The 23,512-nt window shown below is 35.6% G+C and overlaps 1 protein-coding gene across 4 annotated transcripts in view; it reads left to right on the top strand.

The window, feature by feature from the left end:
- The window catches only part of SHROOM2 (shroom family member 2), a 240,094-nt gene that overhangs the window by 92,738 nt on the left and 123,844 nt on the right, over positions 1-23,512 (top strand). For all 4 annotated transcript variants that reach the window (XM_072614409.1, XM_072614406.1, XM_072614405.1 and 1 more), the window contains exon 2: positions 14,928-15,079. Coding sequence is in view for 3 of the 4 variants with exons in the window: in XM_072614406.1 (XP_072470507.1) it covers positions 14,928-15,079 (152 nt within the window). In the remaining variant the exon portion in view is untranslated. The remainder of the gene's footprint in view (positions 1-14,927; positions 15,080-23,512) is intronic.

Genomic DNA, 23,512 nt, shown 5'->3' with positions numbered 1-23,512 from the left:
GTTTTGTAAGAAAACAGTATGTAACTGAATGTTTATAAAAGTTATATAACTAATCAAGGAACAGCCTTATATCACATTGGCTTTAAAGGTCTCTCAGATATTCCAATGAGCCTGTGATCTCACTGACTCAGCAGTTTACTGCAGCAATGGGGAATGCCAACCTGTCTATTCCTTTTTTTAAAAAATTAATATATTTTTCTCCCAATTACGTTAAAAATTTTTTTTTAACATTTTAAAACAGTTTTGAGTTCCAAATTCTATCTTTTCCTCTTTCCTTCCCCCCAAGACAGGAAGCAATCTGATATAGTTTATACATCTACAATCATGTAAAACATTTCCATATTAGTTATTTTGAACAAGACTCCAATAAAGAAAATGAAAAATATGTTTGAGTCTGTATTCAGACTAATCCAATCATTTCTGCCAAACCTTGTAATTTTGGCCCACAGTCTTCCATATGTTTGCCAGACAGAGTCTACCCACCATGGTGAAGAGATTTTCCTTACTATATTTACTGATGTCTTGAGGATAACAGTGGAACACTCTGGTTGGTCAACTGTTCCTCGTTTAAGTCAATCTATAAACATGTATTACAGTATTAAGTACCAGAAGTACAAAAAGAGTCCATGAAACATCAGGAGAAAAGGGTTTCTAAGGAGTAGACAGGAGCAAAGAAACATTAAGATCAGAGAAGTAGAAACAGAAATCAATGGATCAGGACCAGAGCAGGAATAAGAAAAATGGGTGCTAGAACAAGTCAAAGGAAGGGCTGGAAAAGGGCAAAATGCTTACCTTAATTGCTTGTGTATGGTGAACTGGGAGCGCCCTCAAGGAATTCACCATCTTTTAGTCCTGGTCTTCTTGAGTGTTCTTTTTTTCTTACCTGTTGCAGGCTACTCACACCCACTATTCCTCTTTCTATTGCCATCCTTGCAATGCTCATCTTTAGTTCTTTTAGGCAATTGTATTTCATGCCTTGACATCGTATAACAACACCTATAAAATGTTAACATAAAAAGAAGCTTTGGCTTTCATGGAAAGTTTGTCAACAGTAAAGGAGCTTTGCGGTTTCTTGAAAGCAGTATACTCCTCTTTCTTCCTCTTTTTCTAATCTTGACTCACATCATTGACTCTCTGTACTGTATATATGTAGTATATACTGTCCATTATATACTACGAGGCATATTCTTCAGGGTGTCCATCCAGGTACATGTCAAGGTCTGGACAAAAGACATTTCACTTTCATTTAGTCTTATGTGAATAAGAGGCCAAGCTCCTTGAGTTTCCAGGAGGTTCTGTATTATCTTGAGGACTGCTGCAATCCACACCATTTCACAGGCATCTGGAGGACCTACCTATCTACGAGGAATCCCTCCTTTTGGGCAAAGGACTAGTACTGTTATCACTCAGTCAGAGTATGCACACTTTAGTGACTTTGGGGGCAGAGTTCTGCTTCCCATAAAGGGTGGACCAATGCCCACCAACATCCGTCAACATTGCATTAATATACTTGCTTCCCCGCAACCCCCAACAGTTGTACTTTTCCTTTTTTGTCAACTTTGCCAATCTGATAGGTATGAAGTAGGATCTCAGGGTTGAATATCCATCTCTCTAATCATGAGTAATATAGAATTTTTTATATGACTATTTGATAGTTTGGATTTTTTCCTCTGATGATTACCTGTTTATTTCCTTTCACCTTTTGTCAATGAGGAGTGGCTTTTATTCTTATAAATTTAAGTGAGTTTCTTATACATCTTAGAAATGAGATCTTTTTCAAAGGAAACTCACTGCAAAGTTTTTTTCCTCATTTCTCCAAATTTTAGCATCATTATTTTTTTTAGATAGTCATACTTATGATTATTAATTATACACTTCCCTCCATCCTATTCTCTCATAGAGTCTGAGTCAATAAACATTTATTAAGTGCTCACTATGTACCAGGCACTGTGCTAAGTGATGGGGTACAAGGACAGGCAAAAGACAGTCCCCTACTTTCAAGGAGTTTACAGTCTAGCAGGGGAAAAGATAACACATTAAAAGAAGCTGAAGAGGAGAGGAATTGGGAGTTTTAGTTTCTGGAGATTGTGAAGTCCTGGAAAGCAGCTGGGTGGGCAGTTATATGTGAAGTAAGTTCCCTGAGGAAATCTTAAATGATGGAGGATCATGAAAGAGGTGTGTAGTGTTCACCCTCCACCCTCTCCAGTCAGAGGAAAGGAGCCCTAGGGGGGAAATTTCTCTTTCTCTCTCTCTCTCCCTCTCTCCTTACTCCTTCTCTCTCCCTTTTTTTCTCCTTCTGTTTCCCACCCTTTCTGAATTTTACTTGAGTATCAGTGTGTGCTTTCTTTTTATAGACTATGACTCTGATTTTATTGTCAAACATACCCTGACGATATTTTACAATTAGACACTCCTGAATGAGTCAAGTTTATTTCCTGCATAGTACACTATGTTCAGATAGTATATTCAAAATGAACTTATTAATAAAGTGACTTCAATTACTTTTGTAGGCTAAATAACAAAAGGGATCATTACAGATTTAGAGTTGGATTTATTTTCATTTACTGATGAGAGTAAGACTTAGAGTAAACTAGAGATCCAACTCTGAGTGAGTTTATTAGAGGTTACAGAGGGAAGTGAAGTATTTCTGTATTCCTACATTTGTTAAGTCAGATTTGAGTTTATTAAGTGACATTAGAAGGCTTTTCTTTTGAGACTGTTTACATGGGTTGCAATCTATATTGTCAAAAGGGGTCCCTGCATCAATGAAATCAAAGATTTATTGGAGTGTATCAGGGGCCTTGCTATGCCAAGCGATAGCTCCTCCTTTCTAACTTATTCTGTCAACTGTATCACTTTCTACCTAGGGTCAACATCTTCTAGCCTTCTTTGCTATTCCAGCATATTCTACTTTGCCTCCTCAGAAATGTGATATTTCTCCCATCTCTTCTTTTCCATTCCCACTGCCCTATTTGAATGTGAGATCATTATTAAGGTTTTCCTGAATTTTTGCAGTTGCCTTCTAATTCCTTGTCTTTGAACTTTTTCCTCCAGTTTTTCCTGCCCGTTACCTCAAGTTCATCTTGTTAAATTTTCTCTTTTATAGTGTGACTTCTCTTTTCAGAGCCCATAATGCTTCTCCATTGCCTATAGGATATAATCCAAAATTATCCAGGAACTTAAGGCCTTTTACAGTATGACCATAACCTACTTTTTGAGCCTTAACTTCTACTACTAACCTAACATGAACCCTGCACTCCAGCTAAACTGGACCACTCATTATCAGAATTCTCTGTGTGCGTTGCCATATCTACACCTTTGTTCATTTTATTTTCTTTACCAAATCCCTTTCCTTTCCTGCTCTCTCAAGATTTTTACCCATCTTTCAAGGCCTACATTAAATGCTATTTTCTTCATGAAACTTTGCCTAGCTAAAAGTGATGAACTTTTAGCATTTTGTATGAATCACTACATGACACTTAGCACAACCTTTTCATATTGTGTTTGTGTAGTAATTTATGTGATAAAAATACATTTTGTAGGTAGCTATAGTGGAAGGAAATTTTACTTGGAGTCATAGCACCCGAATTGGAATCCTGGCTTGGCCACTTAGCAGATATGTGACTTTGGGTAAAGTCACCTATCTTCTTCTAGATTTTGTTTCTTCATTTGTTAAAGGAGGTTAATAATAGTTATAGTTTCTACTGTATGTGGTTGTTATAAGGAAAGTGTTTTATAAACCATAAAGTGCTACATAAAAGTGACATGATTATTAAAATAATAGAAAATCATTTAATAAGTTAGTAATAATTTTTTGGTATCAGAGTGAATGCTTTTCTTTAGCTTCCACAAAATCATCCTCCAATGCCTCATTGTGATGTGGAGGTAAGAGAATTTATTGAAGGATATGTCAGTGGAACATTAGGTTCTGGCAGGGTTTTCTGTATAGTAAAGTTGAATTATATCTATCCTGCTATAAATGTAGCCCAGAGAAAGAAGAAACTTGCATTCAATGGAAGGGTGGCTCATAGGTGTTTCTTAGTGAGGCACAGAAAGGCGTTGGAAGAATGGGTTGTATAATTTGTCCAGAGAAAACAAGAAACATTGTTTCATGACATAATTGGTCATCATGTATTGAAGTAATAATGATAAGCATTGCAAGAGAAGATCATGAAATGATTGCAGTTATATATATTGATTTTACATATATTGACATATATCATATATACATATATATGTATATATAATTACATATATTGATATATATCAATATTGGTTGTGAGGATGAAGATGTGTGGAAATTTTATGAAGAACTTGATAAGACCCTCCAAATTCATCAAAATTAACTCCAATTTGGTGACTTAAGTGCAGAGATAGAAAGATAAAGGGGAGGTTTTGAAGAAAAGAAAAGCACTTGACAAATATTATTCCATTTGATCCCTTCAATGAGCCTGAGAGATAGGTGCTATTGTTACCATTTAGCACATGAGGAAACTAAGGCACAGAGGTTTTGACTTGCTCAGAGATGCACAACCAGTGAGTTTCTGAGTTTAGATTTAAACCTAGGTTCAAATTTAAACTCTAAGCTTCTTACTCTGTGTAGTATATTATGCTGCCTCAAGGGAGATAGCTGAGAAAGGGAGACCAATTAGGAGGCTATTATGATAGTGCAGACAAGAAGTGATGATAGCTTAGATGAACTGTAAGTGGAAAGGAGGGAGTAGATGCAGGAGATACTATAGAGGAAGAATTGAGAAGACTTGGCATTTGAGTAGTCTGAACTAGTAAGATACTGATATCCATCATGAACTAAGTTTTTGTGCTTATTAAATAATTAAGTCCACAGTGGTAATATTTAATAACCTCTATATTGATCTTATAGTTCAAAGTATTAAGACATAGCAAGTTTTAATATTTTAGCATCTGCAAGATGTTGCAGCCATATTCCTCTGACAGTGTTGAGAGAAAAATTTTGCCCATTGAATCACTTATCCCTTTCAGTTCTCTGTATCCAAGGGGTTCATAATCTTTTTCGAGTCATAGCTCTTTTTGCAAGTCTGGTGATGCCTTTGGGCCCCTTCTTAGAATGATGTTTTTAAATGCATAGAACTTAAAAGGAACACAGTTATATTGAAATACTCTTACAAAAATATTCTGGAAAGCAAATTTCATAGACTAGGTTAAGAATCTCAGATGTCTGCTCTTTTAGGTATATGTGACTGATAGAAGTTACTTGGGGGAATCCTAGGGGATTCAGGATATGACTTGGAGTTGTCATTATTACTTCCATGGAAGAATATTTTTATTTTTATAGTTGATTCACTCTATATCAAATAGGTAGAGATTCCAGGGATGAAAAGAAAAAGTGCCCCTCGGCCCCGGGGGATTATCTTTCCTTCGTAGTTCAAGAGTAGAAGCAATAGAAATCTTCAAAGACGAGAAAGAAAATTAACAAGATGTCATCATGTACACTGAAACCAAACAGCAAATGACGCAGCACTTCCTGGAACTTTCTTCCCCTTTGTTTATGAAGACGTCTGTGCATAGGAATGTGAGCTGAGTAAGACACAGGTAATGAGTCATGCTTCAGAAGCACTGCTCCTCTGATGACTTTTTGTCTTAAGACCCTGCCACTGATTAGACCTAAGTTTCTTGCACCTAGAAAAAAAATACTGGGTTTAAAGGGAAAGAGAAACATTTTAAGACAACCATCTTTCAAGTAGATGGTGAGGGAGCTTTAGGAAAATGTATTTCCCATTTCCACACCTGTTCCTTCCTGAGTAGCTCAAGGGCCACAATATGCCACTTGTTCTTCTTGAAATGCATCAAGTCAACTGTCTTCCCCATGTATGGTTTGTGAAAAGACTGAACACCTTTCTTTGCCTGAGATAGAGGAAACATTGCTATTTCTTTCTCCTTGGACTGTTTTTAGACAAGGGGTGGGGAACCTGAGTTTGGATTCAGTTGCACTTGAGGACCTAGAGGTCTTGATTGAGGCCACAGGTCTCCCAGCCCTGTGTAGTGCTAATTTAAATGGGAAGATCTTTCTCATCCATTAATAGGCCCATATGACCTGCCTGGGTCACATGGAAGTCTGTGGTGGGAGGAGTTTGCTGAACAGGTGGAGTAGGAAGAGTCATAGCAGTCAGAGCTAGGAAGGAGAGAGCAGACAGCAACTCGTGTGAGTGGGAGAGCTCGTTTTTGATTTGTTTAAGAGAGCTGCTTTGTGGGAAGCTCAACAGAGGGAAGGCTTGGGGATGGTAATGCCCTCTGTACTGTTATTGTGTATAGATTTCTTTGTTGTTATGATGGCTTTGACTTTCTGGTGTTTGAATAAATGTTTTAGTTCTGTCTTCCATGTGGAGAATCTGTTACATGTGATTCAGAATTATGCCAGCATATTTATAGCCCCAGTAGGCGCTACACCCTATTTTAGACCATGCACAGAATACAGTGGGTATTTTTTTTATTAAATTAAAAAGAATCCTACTAGAGATAAGAAAAGGTCCCCCAAAGGTAGGAATAGGGACTTCTACAAAGTCTGCCTGTCTTAACTTTTAGAGTCAGTGTGGCAAGAGCATTGATTCAAGAGTCAAAAAACCTTGGTTCTAATGATGACTTTGCATTGAATACCTTGAATAACTCACAAGTAGCTTAACCTCTGTAGGCCTTAATTTTCCTATGGATAGAAAAGAAGACTAAACTAGATGAACTCCCAGGTCTCTTCCAGTTCTGAAACTCTAGGATTCACTAGGAGTCTTACATTGATTTTTGTAATTAGGAGGATGCTATTATAAAAGTCTTTTTGTGAACAAATAGAAAATGGTTTTCTTTTGACTTAAAACAAACAAACTGGTATGCTTGAATTGTGTTCCTAGATGTACTTTTGTTGGAAAGGTGGTTTGGACAACTGTCAAAAGAAATACAAAATTTATTTTCCAAGCAGGAACCTCATAGTTGTTTGTCTGCATGTTAATAGTTATTAGGCCTCATAGGTCAGTCATGAGTAACTAAAAAAAAAAAATTTGCACCTGTAATGCAGCTTTTTAGTTTTTTGCAGCTTTTTAGTTTTTTGAAGTTTTTTAGTTTCCTGTCTTGTTGTTTTTCTTCCAGATTTATTCATATGCCATCTCACTTTAAAGTCTATTTCTTCATTCTTATATTCTCTTGTTGGATCAGCACCTGCATGTTTCTCTCCTGTCTCCCCTGAGATGGTCCAGGAGCTTCTTCTCTTCCATCCTAAACTTTGTCTCTTAGTTATCTCCTCAAATCCCAAAGGTTCAAGGTTCGATTGTACAGATGATTTAGACTGTATGATACAGAAACATACTAATCTGAAATGGGAGTTCCAAACACAGAAGAAATAACATAACATCTGTAAACTCCCTTCCCTTAAAAAAGTTAGAACAATTTTGAACTAAATTGAACATCCAGACAGTTAACAAAAAGCTTAAAAAAAATTGAACAAGAAATCCTGTAAGCCATTATTTTGATCTGTGGTTTTAAGATCAGAATGACTACTCTTAAGACTAATTTATTTGATTTATTTTCTGTGTATTTCCACATCTATTTAGATGCTTTCATTTTATGAAAAAGTGAGTTCTTTTAGAGAAAAGCAATATAGACATTCTACAAGACATAACTGCATGATATTTCCAATCATTTATGTATAGAGGATGTTTAGAGACAGGTAAATGGTCCAGGAGATACAGAACTTGACTTGAAATTAGGAAGTCCTGAGTTCAAATTTGGGTTCAGACACTTATTAGCTCTGTGACCCTGGGCAAATAAGTGAGCCTTAATAAACTCTGTAAACATTTTATTGTAAACTGTAAAATGGGAATAATAATAGGACCTACCTTGCAGGGTTGTTGTAAAGATCAAATGATATAATATTTATGAAGTACTTAGCATCCTGTTTTATTTCTTACTTCTTCAGCCTAATTTTAAAATACCCCAAGCAACTAAGCTGTCTAAGTCCAATGGTGCCACCTTCTGTCTATATAGGTACTGGTAGCCTGGCCCAATCTTCTATCACCAGCTCCTTTTTTAACCTCTCAGACAACTTCTTCACTTATCAGCTATGAAATTACCTCAAAAAAAAATTTCTTTTTTTTGGTTAACTTACATTATAACAATATTCTTTACTTCTTTTGATTGCAGAAATAAAGTGCTTAATTTTCACAACAGCTATAATTTTACTTAGTATTTCTGTTTGTTTTATTAATATACAAATATATACCTATATGTCTATATAATATCTATATAATAAATATGCACCTATATGATATGTAAATATGTATCTGTGTATAAATATTATACCTTCATTGAACAAATGTAAGGTTCTTGAGCACAGGGGCTATTTTCATTTTGTCTTTGTATCTCCAGTGTATAGCACAATGCTGGGCACATATTAGGCACTTAATGCTTATTCATGGATATTTTGAAGAGTCATAAAGGGACCAAAATTTTTAAGACTATTTCTGCATTCTTAGTTCTAAGCATTGAATTATAGCAGAAATTTTGGGGCATAACGAACTTTGTTAGTCTTTCTGTATATTCTAGTAAGAATTTTTAAATAATCAACTGGAATTTTCTTTATAGCTTTGTGTCCTAATATAGGAAAATAAGGTGAAATATTTATAAGAGATAACCGCATTTGAATTATGAAACTTTTTTGGTGTGTTTCATATGATTAAGCAAACTGCTAGCTTCTTGAGTGGAGAGGTCTAATAGGGGAAGCTCAGTGGGAGAATATGTAGAAAAATCACATAGAGTGGGAAGGTAAAGAATGATCTTTTATTAACACCAATGGAGAATTTACCCACAGTGATGAACTCAAAGGTTCACTGAAGTATTGAAGAAGTTGGATTTTAAATATTGACAATATGTTGTGTCATGAAAACAAAATCAATAGTTTCAAGTGCTAGTGCTTCTTGGATTCCTAAGGGCTTTCATTGTTTGGAAAGAAGATTAATTTAGTAATTATCCATCTATCTCTCTGCATGACCATCTCCAGTGGTCCTGATCTGTATCTTGCCTTTGGACCCAGATGGCTCTGGAGAGGAAAGTGAGGCTGGTGACCTTGCACAGCCCTTCCTTACCTAAATCCAATTCACTTGCAAGTTATGGCATCATCTTTCTGATGTCATGGTTGTCTTTTAAGAACAAAGAACAAACAACAGACATCTGTCTATCTGTCTGTCTGTCTATTTATCATTTGTCTTGTTCTCTATACTAGATTATTATATTGTATACCCTTGAAGGATATTTTTACTGAAAGTACACAGTACACGTTGCCTTGTAACTAGTAGCTACATTACAATTGTTTATTGAATAAAGGTTATTAGGTCAAGGAAAACTTAGGAACTGTAGTGAATTTCCTCATGTGATTTAGGTCTTCTCTTAAAACAATCTAAAGAGTGTTATATGGTAATATAGACTCTTAATTCTAACTCCTTTAGCAAATTAAGTATTATATTTTGGCTAATTATCTTTTCCATTTTTTTTAATTACTTAAAAAATAAATTCTCAGATGATGGTGTTAAGTTCTCTGCTTTCTTCAGAGTACTGTACAGAATGAATAACCTGATGTTGAAATTCCACTCTGGACTTTGGCCTATTTCCCAGACCTTGTTTTCATCATCAACAAATATTTGAGTGCTCAATAGATATTTAACACTGTTCGTGGTGTTACAGCTCCATGAACCTGATGATTTAACAGTATAATGTAAAGGAAAGCTAGTCTCAGGTTATGGATTTATGATTTTCCATGTTGGGCTTGCCGGGTTCCTATCTAATACCAGAGTCTGTAAAGAACATTATCCCTTTTTTTATTTTTTCCTTTATGTCCTAGATTTTTGAGGGAGGGGGTAGAGATGGGAGCATATTTAATACTTCTTAACTTGTTTGACATCTGGCATGCAAAAGGAAAAGTCAGATTCTAGCATTAATTGCATTGCAGTTGACTAGTTAATTGAGATCTAGATTTGGAAAAAACAGTTTTATGCTATGCCAAAATATAAATGTTTTTTCTCCTATGAAATTCTGTGCATTGGGTTTTGTTATTTGAGACCTGCTTTAGTATTTGGGCAAATTGTAGCTTCAGGTTGAAAGTGTGGTTCAAATAAGGCATTTATAACCCAGGATGGAGAATGTGGAATTTTAAGGAAGTTAGAGAAATTTGGGCCCTAAACTTTGGGGAACTTGGGACTCTGATTTTCCTCCCTTTTAATGAGTTAGCTAGATTTAAGATTCTTTCAATAAGTATTTATTGAATATTTAATATGAGCATTTGACTGTTTTAGATGCTGTGGGAGTCAATGGAAATATGTTGTATATGGTGCCTGATTTCAAAGAGCTTACAATCTAACTGGAAGATTAAGATATATATGTGAAAAGTTAAATTATATGAGACAATACTGTACCAATTGAGGGATAAATATGCTAAGTAAGGATAATAGGAATTAAGAAAGATCTTTTGTAGGTCAAAATGGAATATACAGCCAGATCCCAGTTGGTGCAAATAATGCAAATAATTAAATAACCTTAATTGGTCAAATGTTTCTTGAATTTGAATTATGATTCTGTAAAGCATTGGTTTAACATGGGTTTTAATTATTTAAAACATTTTAAAATTATCATACAATTTTTTAATTATTTAAGGTATTGATAATTAGTTCCAACCCAATAGAAATAAGCATTGTGAAATTGAATAAGTGAGGGATTTTTATTGGCATTGATCAGGACCTGACCAGCTATGTGGTGTAGTGGATAGAGTGCTAGGCCTGGAGTCTAGAAGACTCATCTTCCTGAGTTCAAATCTTACTAGCAGTGTGACCCTGGGCAAATCACTTCACCCTGTTTGCCTATGTTCCTCATGTGTTGAATGAGCTGGAGAAGGACATGGCAAACCACTCCAGTATCTTTGCCAAGAAAACTTCAAATGCAGTCATGACATGTTGGACATGACTGAACAACAATAACTTGTTGGGATGTTTCTGTAAGGAGCCTTTCCCAGTCCTCTTAATGCTTTCCCCATCTGAGATGACCTTCAGTTTATCCTGTCTACATCTTATTTGTGTATAATTGTTTACATTCTGTTTCCTATATCAGACTCTGAGTTCCTTGAGAGCAGAGACTGTTTTTATGCAACTTGATTTGATTTGGGAGTAGTGGATGATAAGTACAGAAAAGAAATTAGAGACCCTAACGAAGAAATGGGGATCTGTTGAAGGTTTTGAAGCATTCAGTTTCATGTTGATTAAAATATATCAAGAAGCAACATGCAAGATGGATTATTAAATATTGTGGCTAGAAGGAACCTTAATAATCTAGCTTCATTTCTTTATTTTACAAGAGACTGAGTCCCACTTAGGTAATAGGTTTTAAGTGCTTGGCAAACTTTGAAGTGTTGAATAAATTTGAAGTATGTTCTTTGCTGTTTTTGTTATTATTGCCCAAGATCACTTTGCTAGTAATTGGAAGAACTAAAAATTAACCCAATTATGATATCAAATCAATGGATTTTTTCTTCTTACTCTGTCAGGCCCCTGGAAAAAGCTTGGGCAGCTAGGGAATCTATTTTATTAATCCAGATGTGTAGTGATAAAGGAACTAGATGGTCGCAGTGGAAATGAGAATGCAAAGAAAGAGGCAGCATTTGGTAAGTGACCAGAGGAGAAACAGTAATTACTCCCCAGTTTCTGGCCAAGGAAGATTGACATAAGTATGGTGAAGTCAGGAGAGGAAATCAGTTTTGAGGACAAAGCTATTGGTTTTCTTTCATCAAGCATTTATTAAATACTTACTATATGCTAGGCTTCATGCCCAGCATTGTATATTAGGGATACAAAAACAGTAACAAAACTGTCTCTGCCCTCAAAGACAGATTAGATTCCATCAAGAAATTGTAGACACATTTAGGGGTTGTTGAAATATTCAAGCAGAAATGTAGACATTTGGAAATGCATGAATAGAATTTGTAAGAGAAAGGGTCCCGGTGCATGGTCCAGAAACTTATTTTGTGGTCACTACTGGAACAGGAATGTTTAGCAATGTGTGCTTTCCTTGATACAAACCTTGACTTTATCATTTAGTTTGTCTTGGCTTGTGTTGCATCCTGTCCTTTTGACTCATCCTGTTTTTTCAGTCTGAGTGTATCTTTCTTCCACATTGTCTGATAGAAACTTTGAATTATTTAGAAAAAAAGTCGTGTGATTTTCATAATGGAAGTAACTTTTAGAGTTTTAGAACTAGAGGCTGATTAATAAGTTTGGTTTTCAACACATATGTTCAACACATATCTGTATCTCTGTATCTTCAGGGCAGATAAGTGGCCCAGGGAATAGCGTGTTGGGCCTGGTCAACAAGACTCATCTTCCTGAGTTAAAAACATGCCTCAGATACTTAGGTACTTAATAGCTGTGGGAACTTGGGCAAGTCAATTCACCCTCTTTACCTCAGTTCCCTCATCTGTAAAGTGAGCTGGAGAAGGAAATGCAAACCATTCCAGTATCCTTGAAAACCCCAAATGAGGTCACAGAGTCACTGAAAAATGACCCTGAAAAATGGCCATCTATTTCTACACTAGAACATTATTATATACTTTAGAATGAAAATGTGTTATTGAATGCTTATATAAGCTTTTAATTGCTTTGGGCTTTATGATTATGTAGAAATTTTAGGTAAATGTTGAATATTTTGTTTAGTCTCCCAGATGAATGACCATGGAACATACCAATTCTCATTTTAGCTCTATACCCTAGTTTCCTTAGTTTACAAATGAGCAGTGATACCAGAGATACACACATACATACACACAAACAAACACACAAATGTAAATGGGAGATAATCTCAGTGGAAAGACTCTAGTGTTAAGGGGATGAGGGAGACCAGGAAAAGCTTTTTGCAGAAGACAGAATTAGCTGAGTTTTAAAACCAGGGCAATCAAGAGATGGAAATGAAGAGGGAGAAAATCCCAGACATGTGAGACACCCAGTGAAAATGTTTTGGGGATGAATTGGGAGGAAGAACAAAGAGACTAGTGTCCTGGATTATAGAGCATATATGCAGGGAAATTGGGTCAATTAATCAGTAAACATTTGTTAAGTGCCTACTATGTGTGAAGTACTAGGGATACAAAAGAGGGAAAAAAAGTCTTTGTTCTCAAGGAGCCTATTATAATGTAATAATGTTATAATGTAAACAAATATGCAAATTAAGCTCTACATGGTATAAATAGGAAATAATACAGGGGAGGCATTGGAATTGAGGGAGATGGGGGAAGACTTTCTGTAGAAAGTGGAATTTTAGTTGGGACTCAGAAGGAAGCCAATGAGGTCATGGGGGACAGCCAGGGAGAATGCTCAGAGCTGAGGGGTGGAATTGTCTCGTTGTTGGAGCATCCAGGGGTACCTTGTCACTGAATCATAGGGTGTGTTGGGGAGTAAAAGGAGTAAGGTGTAAGAAGACTGGAAAGGTAGGAGAGGGCCAGGTTGTGAAGGACTTTGAATACTAACTGAAGTATTTCATATTTATTCCTGGAAGCAATAGTAAACCACTGGGGTTTGTTGAATAGTTGGGGGAGGGATGACATGGTTGAAACTGTGTTTTAGGAAAGTGACTCAGTAGAGAATGGAATAGAGTGGGGTTTGAAAGGTTGTGAAAGGCTTTAAAAGCTGAACACAAGATTTCATATTTTTACCCTTGAAGTACTAGGGAGCTGCTGGAGTTTCTTGAGTAAGGGGGTAGGAGGAGGATACGCCCTAGTTCATGTCTGTGCATTAGGAAGATGACTTTGGCAGCTGATTGGAGGAGTTTGGACAAGAGGTAATGGCATCTACTAGGGTGGTGTAAGAAGTGAGAAAAGAGGAGGCATTCATCTATATCCTTTCCCCCTATTAGTTCTGCTGTATTCCAAGAGTATATATTTGCTGTAATTTTGGGGTGTGGTATTCTTAAGTATTAATGAAGGTAAATTCCCTTTTTGACTATAACCTTCCAAAAAAAACTAGGCTGAAGAATAAAAAATTCAAGTGAATCATAGAAATAGTTATTATAAAAAACATTAAGGTTCTAAAGAATTAATCAGGCCATTGAGTATATGAGTGTCTATCATATGCTTAGTACCAAATGAGGTATGCCATTTTTCCCAGTGCTCCAGAAGCTTATAACTTAAGGTGAGAGTGGTGTACAAGAATAATATACCTAAGATATTGGTCTGTAGGACAAGGCAGTAAGAGAGTGAGTGCTGCAGTGTATGAAGAAGAAAAGCCAGGAAAATAAGGTGAATGTTGGTTGTAGACCCAACAGTAGTGGTGATAGCTTGCATGGGGCCAATCTGTAGTCTGCCCTTTTGTTTTCTCCTTAATGACTAATGGAAGACTTTGGCAAGAAGACTGATGAAGGGAAAGGGAATTCAGTATGAAATTGTTATTGTTTAGTTGTGTTCAACTTTTTGTGACCCCATTTGGGTTTTCTTGGCAAGGATACTGGAGTGGTTCGCCATTTCCTTCTCCAGCTTATTTTACAGATGAGGAAACTGAGGCAAACAGGGTCCAAGGTCACACAGTTAGTAAGTAGATGAGGTAGGATTTGAATTTAGGAAGATGAGTCTTTCCAACTCCAGGCCCAGCAGTCTATGCATGGAGCCACCTAGCTGCCACTTGATAGAATGTTTTTCATTTGTTTGAAGCTACTTTACCTGATGGAGGTTGAAACAGCAATCATTTGAAAAGTACCAGGTCTGACCCAGACTTACTATAAATGTAAAGTAATTATACATTTCTTATTTTATAGAGTGCCGTCTGGACATCTAGTCACAGTGAATAAATACCCTGAGCCTTGCCCTGTTTTTGGGTGTCTACTTAATTTCACTTAATCGTCTGCAGTAACAGACTGATGTGATATTTGTTATTGTTTTTCAGATTGAAGAGGGAAGCAAAGCTGCAGCTGTTGACAAGTTACTAGCTGGAGATGAGATTGTGGGCATCAATGATATAGGCCTCTCAGGATTTAGACAGGAGGCGATTTGCTTGGTGAAGGGTTCACACAAAACCCTAAAGCTAGTAGTAAAAAGGTAAGATCCTATGCAAATGTGCTAAGATTTTGGCATGTTTCATCACTGGTTTAACCATTTTTCTTTTTTTTTTCTGTTTATTTATTTATTTTTAGTTTTCAACATTCATTTCCCCAAAATTTTGAGTTTCAAATTTTTTTCCCCATCTCTCCAGTTTAACCATTTTTCAAGTCAGTGACAAAGCATTTTGAAGAAAAATAAAGACTAAACCCCAATAGGTCATTGATATCCAAAACCTCATATCACTTTGCTATACTTTTGGAAATCTAAAATTAGAATTCAAACACTTCTTGAAGTTACATACCCCATCTTCCACCTGCTTATTTTGGTCCTATCATGTTGGTAGTGGTGGTCCTTTGTTCTTAAAGAGGGTCACTGAGATCAGGATGGTGATATCTTGGCTTGCAAGTGGTGGATTTAAGTGAGGCAGGGCTGTGCAGAGTCATCATCCTCACTCTCTCCTCCCGAGTCATTGGAATCCAGTGGTAAGACATAGGTCAAGACAGCTGGGGAGACTTGACCTTTTTAAGAAAAGGTCTTTTCCAGGTCTCAGTTTGTCTGAGGCACCATCCTTTCAGAAATTAAAGACTTAGTAAGAATTGAAGCAAAAGATGGCCTCATCTGCCTTCACAAAAGAACCAGTTGGACAGGGGAAGACCCACAGGGTTTCTGGCCAGAACAGAAACCATTGCTATTCACACTCACTCTGAGCCATCAAAACCCAAACAATGAACAATCATGTTGTTAATCTCTGAATCTGCATCGTTATCTACGTAGCATCTATGAGCATCAGTGTGAAATTTAGTATTCCTAGGTTGTTAGTTTTTAGGTTTTTTTGGTCTTGCCTGTATTTTCCTTGGTAAAGGAAGAAAGCTAAGTTTACCAGTAGATTCACAAGAAAAAGATTTGCAATTGCATGCCATTCACACAAGGTGGCAGGCTGTTATATTTTCAGTTTCTTTCACAGTATATCAGCTATGCAGCAAGCTGCTAATTAGGGCTATTTTTCTAGTTACAAAAGATTCTTTTATTAAGCCAATTTTCAAAGAAAATAAAGCTGTCTGTTTCCATGAACTAGATTGCTGACAGAAGTTAGCTATAGAACTATGGAAATAATGCCTATAAACAGAATTCAAATGTTATTCCTAGGCACTATGAAGGTTTTTACCATTTCTTTCTTTTTTTTTTTGAGGGAATTTATTTTCCATTCTTAATTGCAATGTTGTCAATTCATTCAGAGTATTTGTGGAAAGTGTCTTTGTGTGCTTTTACAGAATTAATATATTCCTTCAGAGTTGTTTGTAAAATTGTGGAATTTTATAAATGAAGCTGTTTTCCCTGTTTATATTGATGTCAAATTTGGAAGGAGACATAGAAGGAATAGTTTCTCAGGTGGGAGATTAGAGAGTGAATGGAAGTCACATTCTACTACTTTTGGCAACTTTATAGACTCCCCACTCTCGAATGCAGAAGCCTCCAATAATATCCTACGTCTTTCTTCTTTCCCCTTATTTATTATTTTTCAGAAATTAATATATCTGCACTTTGTTTTCAGACATTATGCATTTCTCTTAGCAATGCCAGTGGTATTCCATACATAGCTGTCCATTCTGTATAACTCTTATGTGGGTCCTCCCCCAAATCTGCCATTGGGCATCCACCACCTAATATGCTGTGTACCTTCCTTTCAGTTTGTTAACATTGCTAGGATACCGATAGAGTGCCCAAGCTGTCCAGAGAATTAGCCGTTTCCCCTACCGTGTGACTAGCCTGTATTTTGTTCTGATCATACTTTACTCTGATAAGATCCTTTCTTTTTTTTTTTTTTGCATACTTTTGTTCTCTTATTTCTGAAATACCTTGAGAATGGATATTCCAGTGCCCTTAGAATTGCATCACTTCCAACATGTATTACAACATGTATTACAAAGATAATATCTTTGCCTCAGACAATGTATACTTGTACGTGCATCCATCCTCTTCCATATTTGTGTTCTTTAGTTTAATTTCTATGTGCTTATACAGTATATCTGGGACTGAGATATTAAAAGTCTAAATATAGTGTTTCCACTGCTAATCATGAAGTGTTCACTATTAAAAGTTTATTCCATGGTGGCCTTTTTGCAGCCATTTATAAGCATTACTAAGGGGAGATAATCAATTCCTTCAGTTCCTTGGAGTTTTTCTCTCTGAGGAAAAACTGGACCATTTAGAAGTAACTTTCTTTTGCATCAGAGTTTAATGATGAGATGGTCATGACTGAAACCCTTCATTACATGATCCACTCATTTGTTATTGGAAAAGAGTGTTACATAGAGAAGACTAATAGCTGAATTCTTGTTCATAGAGTATCTAAAAACTGTGTGATTCTTAGTAAATGCCCTTTTTGCTTTTTTTCTTCTGCCTACCTTCTGCTAGTTTACCACTGTCAGTCTAGAAGACATAGACCAAATAGAGCTAACGCTAATATTCTATGTTTCTTTGTTTCCTGGGATGCCAGAGTCAAAGATTTCATCACCGATCCTACTGGTCATGACTGTACTTTTCTCATCTGGTCTTTAGAAAGCAGCCATAGCCTGCTTCATTTTCAGCAGGAGAGAACCTGCCCGAGCGTGGGCTTAGCTCTGTGTAACAACGAGGAATGGGTGATACGTTGGAGGAGAGCTTTGTGGAAGGACAGCAAATGCTTCCCCAAAATCCCCTGTATAAAGTAATGCTCCCAAAAGGAGGGAGATGTCCTTTAACTTAGGTAGTATGGCACTAGCCATTGATCATTGCATGTGATTAGAGTTTTTTTTTCTCTCATTGATGACTTAATTTATATCTTGACTTAATTTTTTCCTTATTCTTTTCCTCACCTTCTTAAAAACAAATAAAGAAAAAAGTCTGATGTTTACCAGGGCTCTGTTAGAGTGGAAGGATAAAGAATATAATAAAATAACTTTTATTTTTCTTTACTACAACTCTACCTGAAAATTAAAAAGTAGGATTTTTTAAATGTCATAAATCCTTAATACATTTTTGATAAAATACTAGTGATAATAGTTATGATACTAAAAATATATTGCTTGACATTGAAAATGTAATACAAGAAACTATTGTCCCTTGGGATAAAAGAAAAGTAAATACTTTAAATTGTCTGATCCTCTATGATAATGGACTTAAAAAATAGTTTTGGGTTTTGCCTTGACCAAAGTAAAGATTTCTTTTAACAAATTTCCTGCTCCTGTTTTTAATGTTTATTGGAAAGGTTTGAGTTTTTTTCCCTATTTGCTCATTTATTATCCTTTGCATATATTGCTGTGTTGTCACTGTCTTTTTCTAAAAAGTTTTCTCCCCAAAATTGTGGTTTTGGATTTTCACATAGTAGCTTTCCTTTAAGTGAGGTACATCTGTAATGATTCTGTAGGCAGGAGACTACTCTTCTTGATATTATAATATACGTATTTTAAACAAAGTAACAATAGAAGCATAAAGTATTATAGCAGAATTTTCATCTTTATAGATATTTAAAAACTCAGACTAATTTACTTTTCAAAATATTAAAATTGATCCACTTAAAAGATGCGTTTAAATATAGTTAGCTGACGTTGAAGTTGTTTTACTATACAAATTGTAGGGCATCATAGCGATCCCTTTGATCTATAAATCCACCATTTGTTTCTAAATAAACCTAGATTTACATAGCTCTTTGGTGCTAGAAAATATTATTTTAATCTGAGAAAACCTACTAGAAGCCAATTTGGTGATGTATTCTTAGGTTTCCACTTGGCACATGGAGAATATTTGCAAAATTAGGATTCCTTTGTTCAAGGAGAGAAGGAGTCAGTCATTTAAACTTTGTTTTTGTAAGGTTAATCTTTAACCACTGAGACTAATGAGAGGAGTAAGAGCTCCATATAAAAATGTCTCACTTATCTGAGAATTAGTCTTCTGGCACAAAGGCCTGTGAGTGGCTTAAATTGCTGTCAAAAAATCTCAGAACTAAAGACCCTAGGAGTCAGGAATGTTATGATGGAAAGTGATAGTATATCTGCGTTCAAATCCCATCAATTTTACGCAGACTACAAAAACAAGTTACTTTAGTCACAAGTCACCTAACTTCTATAAACTGGGGTTGATAATGTCATTTATCTCCTAGTGTAGCTGTGAAGATGAAATAAGATATTCTCTGTAAATCCCTTTGCAAACCTCAAGGTGCTATTAAATAACAGCTATTATTATCATTTAGTTAACTTCATAGGAAAGTTCCTTAGACCCTCATTCAGAGCTTGATCTTGGATTCTGCTTGGTTGTCTGATTTTCCAGCACGCTGCAGATAGGAAGCAAAAAATTAGAAGGTAACTGATAGACATAACAGCAGACATACTGACAGTGATAAAAGAAACTAGTCACAAAAATTAAAAGCATAGCAGCTGGGGGTCATTTACTATGAAAAAAAGACAACTTCTGTCCCCCTGAGGGCATCACTATATTAAAGCAAGACAAATAGTAACTAGTTTTGATCCTATTTTCTTACATCCTTTTTATTTTCAAAATAAATTGTATTGATCTTTTTTTCATACTGCCTAAATTTCCTTCCCTTCCCTCTCCCAGATAGCTATTTCATATAATAAGAATTTTAGAGAAAGAAGGGGGTGGGCGAAAATCAACAAAACTGATCAATACATCTGCAAATATCTGACAATAAATTAGGTGTTCCATACCTGTGGGACCCCTACTTATGCAAAGGAATTGAGACAAGTGTCTTCTCCTATCTCTTCTTTGGGGTCAAGCTTGTTCTTTGTACATTCATTTTCAAATGTTTTTTGGGAATTCTTCCTCTTTACATTGTTATTGATCAGTATGTCCTCCCTACCCCCTTTTTTTCCTTCACTGTAAATCTTTCTATGTTTCTCTCTATTCATCATATTCATCCTTTCTTCTAGAATAGTAATACGCCAGTTCCTTCATGTCCCACAGTTGACCAATTGCCCAATCGATACATTGCTTCTTTATTTCTGGTATTTTGTTATTACAAAAAGCCCTGATAAAAATGCTTTGGCAGATATAGGACTGTCTTTTTTTTATGATTATTGTTAGTGACACTCTTGGGATAGATGTTGAGAAGTACAATTTTTGGGTCAGAGTATGAATATTTTAGTCACATTATTTGAATAATTTCAAATTGCTTTTTGGAATGATTATTCTAATTTATTGATCCATCAACAGTACATTAGTATGTGTATATTTCTACAATCCATCCAACATTGAATATTTCCATCTTTTGTCATCTTTACCAATTTTCTGGATGTGAAGTGAAATCCCAGAGTTTTTATTTATATTTTTCTTATTAATAATCATTTGGAGATTCTTTCATTGGAATATTAATAGATTGCAATTCTTGAGAGCTGTTTATTCAAATTCTTTGACCAAATTCTTTTGGGGAATAGCTTTTGGTGTCATAATTCTTTTAGTTGGATACCAAACCCTTATTCAAGAAATTTGATAAAAAGATTGTTTTCTCATTAGATAACTTCCCTTCTTATCCTAATTGCATTAGCTTTGCTTATACAGTGTCTGGTACTTAGCAGAATCTTTGCCACATAATAAATGCTTAATAAATTCTTGTTGACTGGTTGTATTGAAGCTTTTCAATTTAGGGTAATGAAAATTATGTATTTTATCTTTTGTAATTTCTTCTTACTTGGCTAACATTAATATATCTCAGACTCTTAGCAGTTAAAAGTATATAATTTGTTCATCTTTAATATTCAGGTTCATCCATTTTTAATTTACTGTAAGATATTGGTCAAATTTTTTCCAATCTGTTTGCAGTTGTCCCAACAGTTCTTATCAAGTAGGGAGTTCTTTCTTAAGTTATTCATGTTTTGGGAGGTTATGGAACACTGAATTTTTAGTTCTGTTATTTCCGATTTCTTCTGTGTCTAATCTGTTTTATTGATCTACTTCTGTCTTTATCTAATAGCACAGGGTTTTTATTACTACCGTTTTGTACTATAATCAAAGGTCTGGAGGTAATCTTCCCCCTTCATTCCTACTCTTTTCCATTATTTCCCTTGATAGTACCATATAAGATGGTTTCATCTCAAGAATAGCTTACACAATCATACCCTTTCAGCAAGGGGTTTCATACCTCGCTGCTGAAACTTAACTATTTTCTTTTTTCATCCCCATAGAGTCCAGTGTTTCTACCAGCTATTCTGATGAATGAATCATGTCACATAGTCTAGGTCTAGGATCATAGACTTAGAACTGAAAGGCACCATCGAGGTCATCAATCCAACTCCTTCACCCAACCAAATATTTATTTATTTATTTACAGTATAATAAGTTATAGGTTTATAATTTATTATAAAATATAAATAATTACATTTATTTATAATTTATAATAAATATTTATAATTAAATATACATTATAATATATAAATATTTATGTAATTACAAAAATATAATATAATGAATAAAAATATAATAAATATTTATTAAGCACCTACTATGTGCCAGGCATCGTGCTAGATTCTGGGTATACAAATACACTCAATGAAGAAATGCTTGCTCATGAGGAATTTAAATTCTCGCAAAAGAGATAACAAATACATATATTAATATATGCAGACAAAATAAGTACAAGGAAAGTGAATATAAATTATTTAAATACCTAAGGGGAGAGAAAGAGAAAGAATGAGAACATATGGGCAGGGGAGGGGTCAGGAAGGCTTCCTATAGAAGGTGGTGCTTGAGCTGCATTTTGAAGGAAAAGGGTCATTGTGTGAGGTGGAGGTAAAGAGGAAAATACCCCAAGTATGGGAGAGGAGCACTGCAAAAGGCACAGAGATGACTGACGTATTTTATTTTAGGAAGAGAGAAAAGGCAAGTTTTGTCTAACAATGCTGGAAAGATAGGTTGCGACCAAGTTGTGCAGGCTTTTGATAGTTAAATAGGAGTTTATATTTGATCATGGAGATAATAGGGGGCTGCTGGAATGAATTAATAAGGGAAGTGTTGTGTTTAGGAAAACCACACAGGCAGCAGTCTATAGGGCAGGTTGAAGTGGGGACGAGATTAAGGTAAAGAGATCAGTTTGTAGGAGGGTCTTGTAATAATCTAAGTTGAGGAAGGCTTGAACTCAGAGTGGTAGCTAGCTATGTAAGTGAGGGAAGGGGATAGGAAATGAGAAGTGCAGAGGCAGAAATAATTGACAGCTTGCCAAGTGGAGAAAAGGAGAGTGAAAAAGTATTTGAAAAGGCTGAGGTTATGAACCAAGGAAGGATGGAGTGGGTTTGGAGGGAAAGATGAGGCATTGAGGTCCAGAGAGGTTAAATCAAAGTCATACACCTGTTAAGCACTAGAGCAAGATTGAAATTCAACCTTCTTAAACTGTCACATTATGTCATATTACTTGGAAGGAAGGGGCAAAATCACATTTATATTTTAATTGGCTCTTAGTAGACAGTGTCCCTTTTCTTCATTGTTTAATCTGTAAAATGACTTTGTGAGGCAGTCTGCTAGAGAGAGAATTATGGTTATGGGGGAGATAGCCTGCTTCGACTAGATTCCTTACTACTTTTCCTGTTTAGCAAAGTCACCTCTTTACCAATGACACTGAATGAAAATTCCTAGTTTTATTGCTTGGGAAGAACATACAGCATTTGATATGTAGCAGGATTCCTGGTTATCAGACCCTTTACAAAGTAGGCACAAATTTGTTTATGGTGAGAAAAAGCAAATATGTTTGCATGCCTCACCAGGCAGACATCTCTTTCTGTTTGCCAGTTGCTATATGCCAGTCTTACATATCTCTCCAAGTGAATGAAACTTTCATCAAATCTATATAATAGAACTTTAGCATTTTAGTTTGCTCTCACTAGGTAAGAGAAAAGGTGTGACCTTTAGACTCCTGCATGTTTTTTTCTTCTTTTATCAGATTATGAAAAACATTGTAGTTTTTTCCTCTCAGATGATCAGACTGAGGTATAGTGTATTTTTAGAGGTCACTTCCTTCCATATAGGAGAGTTAGGGTTGTTGAACATAACACATAGTTTCCCATTTGAGGCAACTGGGAAAAAAAATCATCTTTGATCTGTATGTGTCAGAGAAATACTAATTACTTTCAATCAATAGGCTTGTTTGGAATACACATGCATTTTTAGCTGAGTATGGGGAGAAAATATTAAAAAATAGAGGCTTGGGCAAGACCCATGACCCTTAAAGAGCATTATTTATAAATTGGGGGGGGTGTCTTAAGGTTCTCTTCATAGAAAAGTTTATGCATAATTGAAGTAGATTTCTTTGATAAACTTTTCTCCAAGAAATAGTAGACCTTGGTTTTGCCAGTTTATGCTAAAGCCAGTAACTTTTCACGTGACACATCCTATTTTAGCTTTTGTACAACTGGAACAGCAATGATAATAGAGCTTGGTTTAAGGACT

Source organism: Notamacropus eugenii, chromosome 5 (genome assembly GCF_028372415.1).
Source record: "Notamacropus eugenii isolate mMacEug1 chromosome 5, mMacEug1.pri_v2, whole genome shotgun sequence".
Taxonomy (NCBI): domain Eukaryota; kingdom Metazoa; phylum Chordata; class Mammalia; order Diprotodontia; family Macropodidae; genus Notamacropus; species Notamacropus eugenii.
This window is presented reverse-complemented; position numbering and strand designations above follow the sequence as displayed.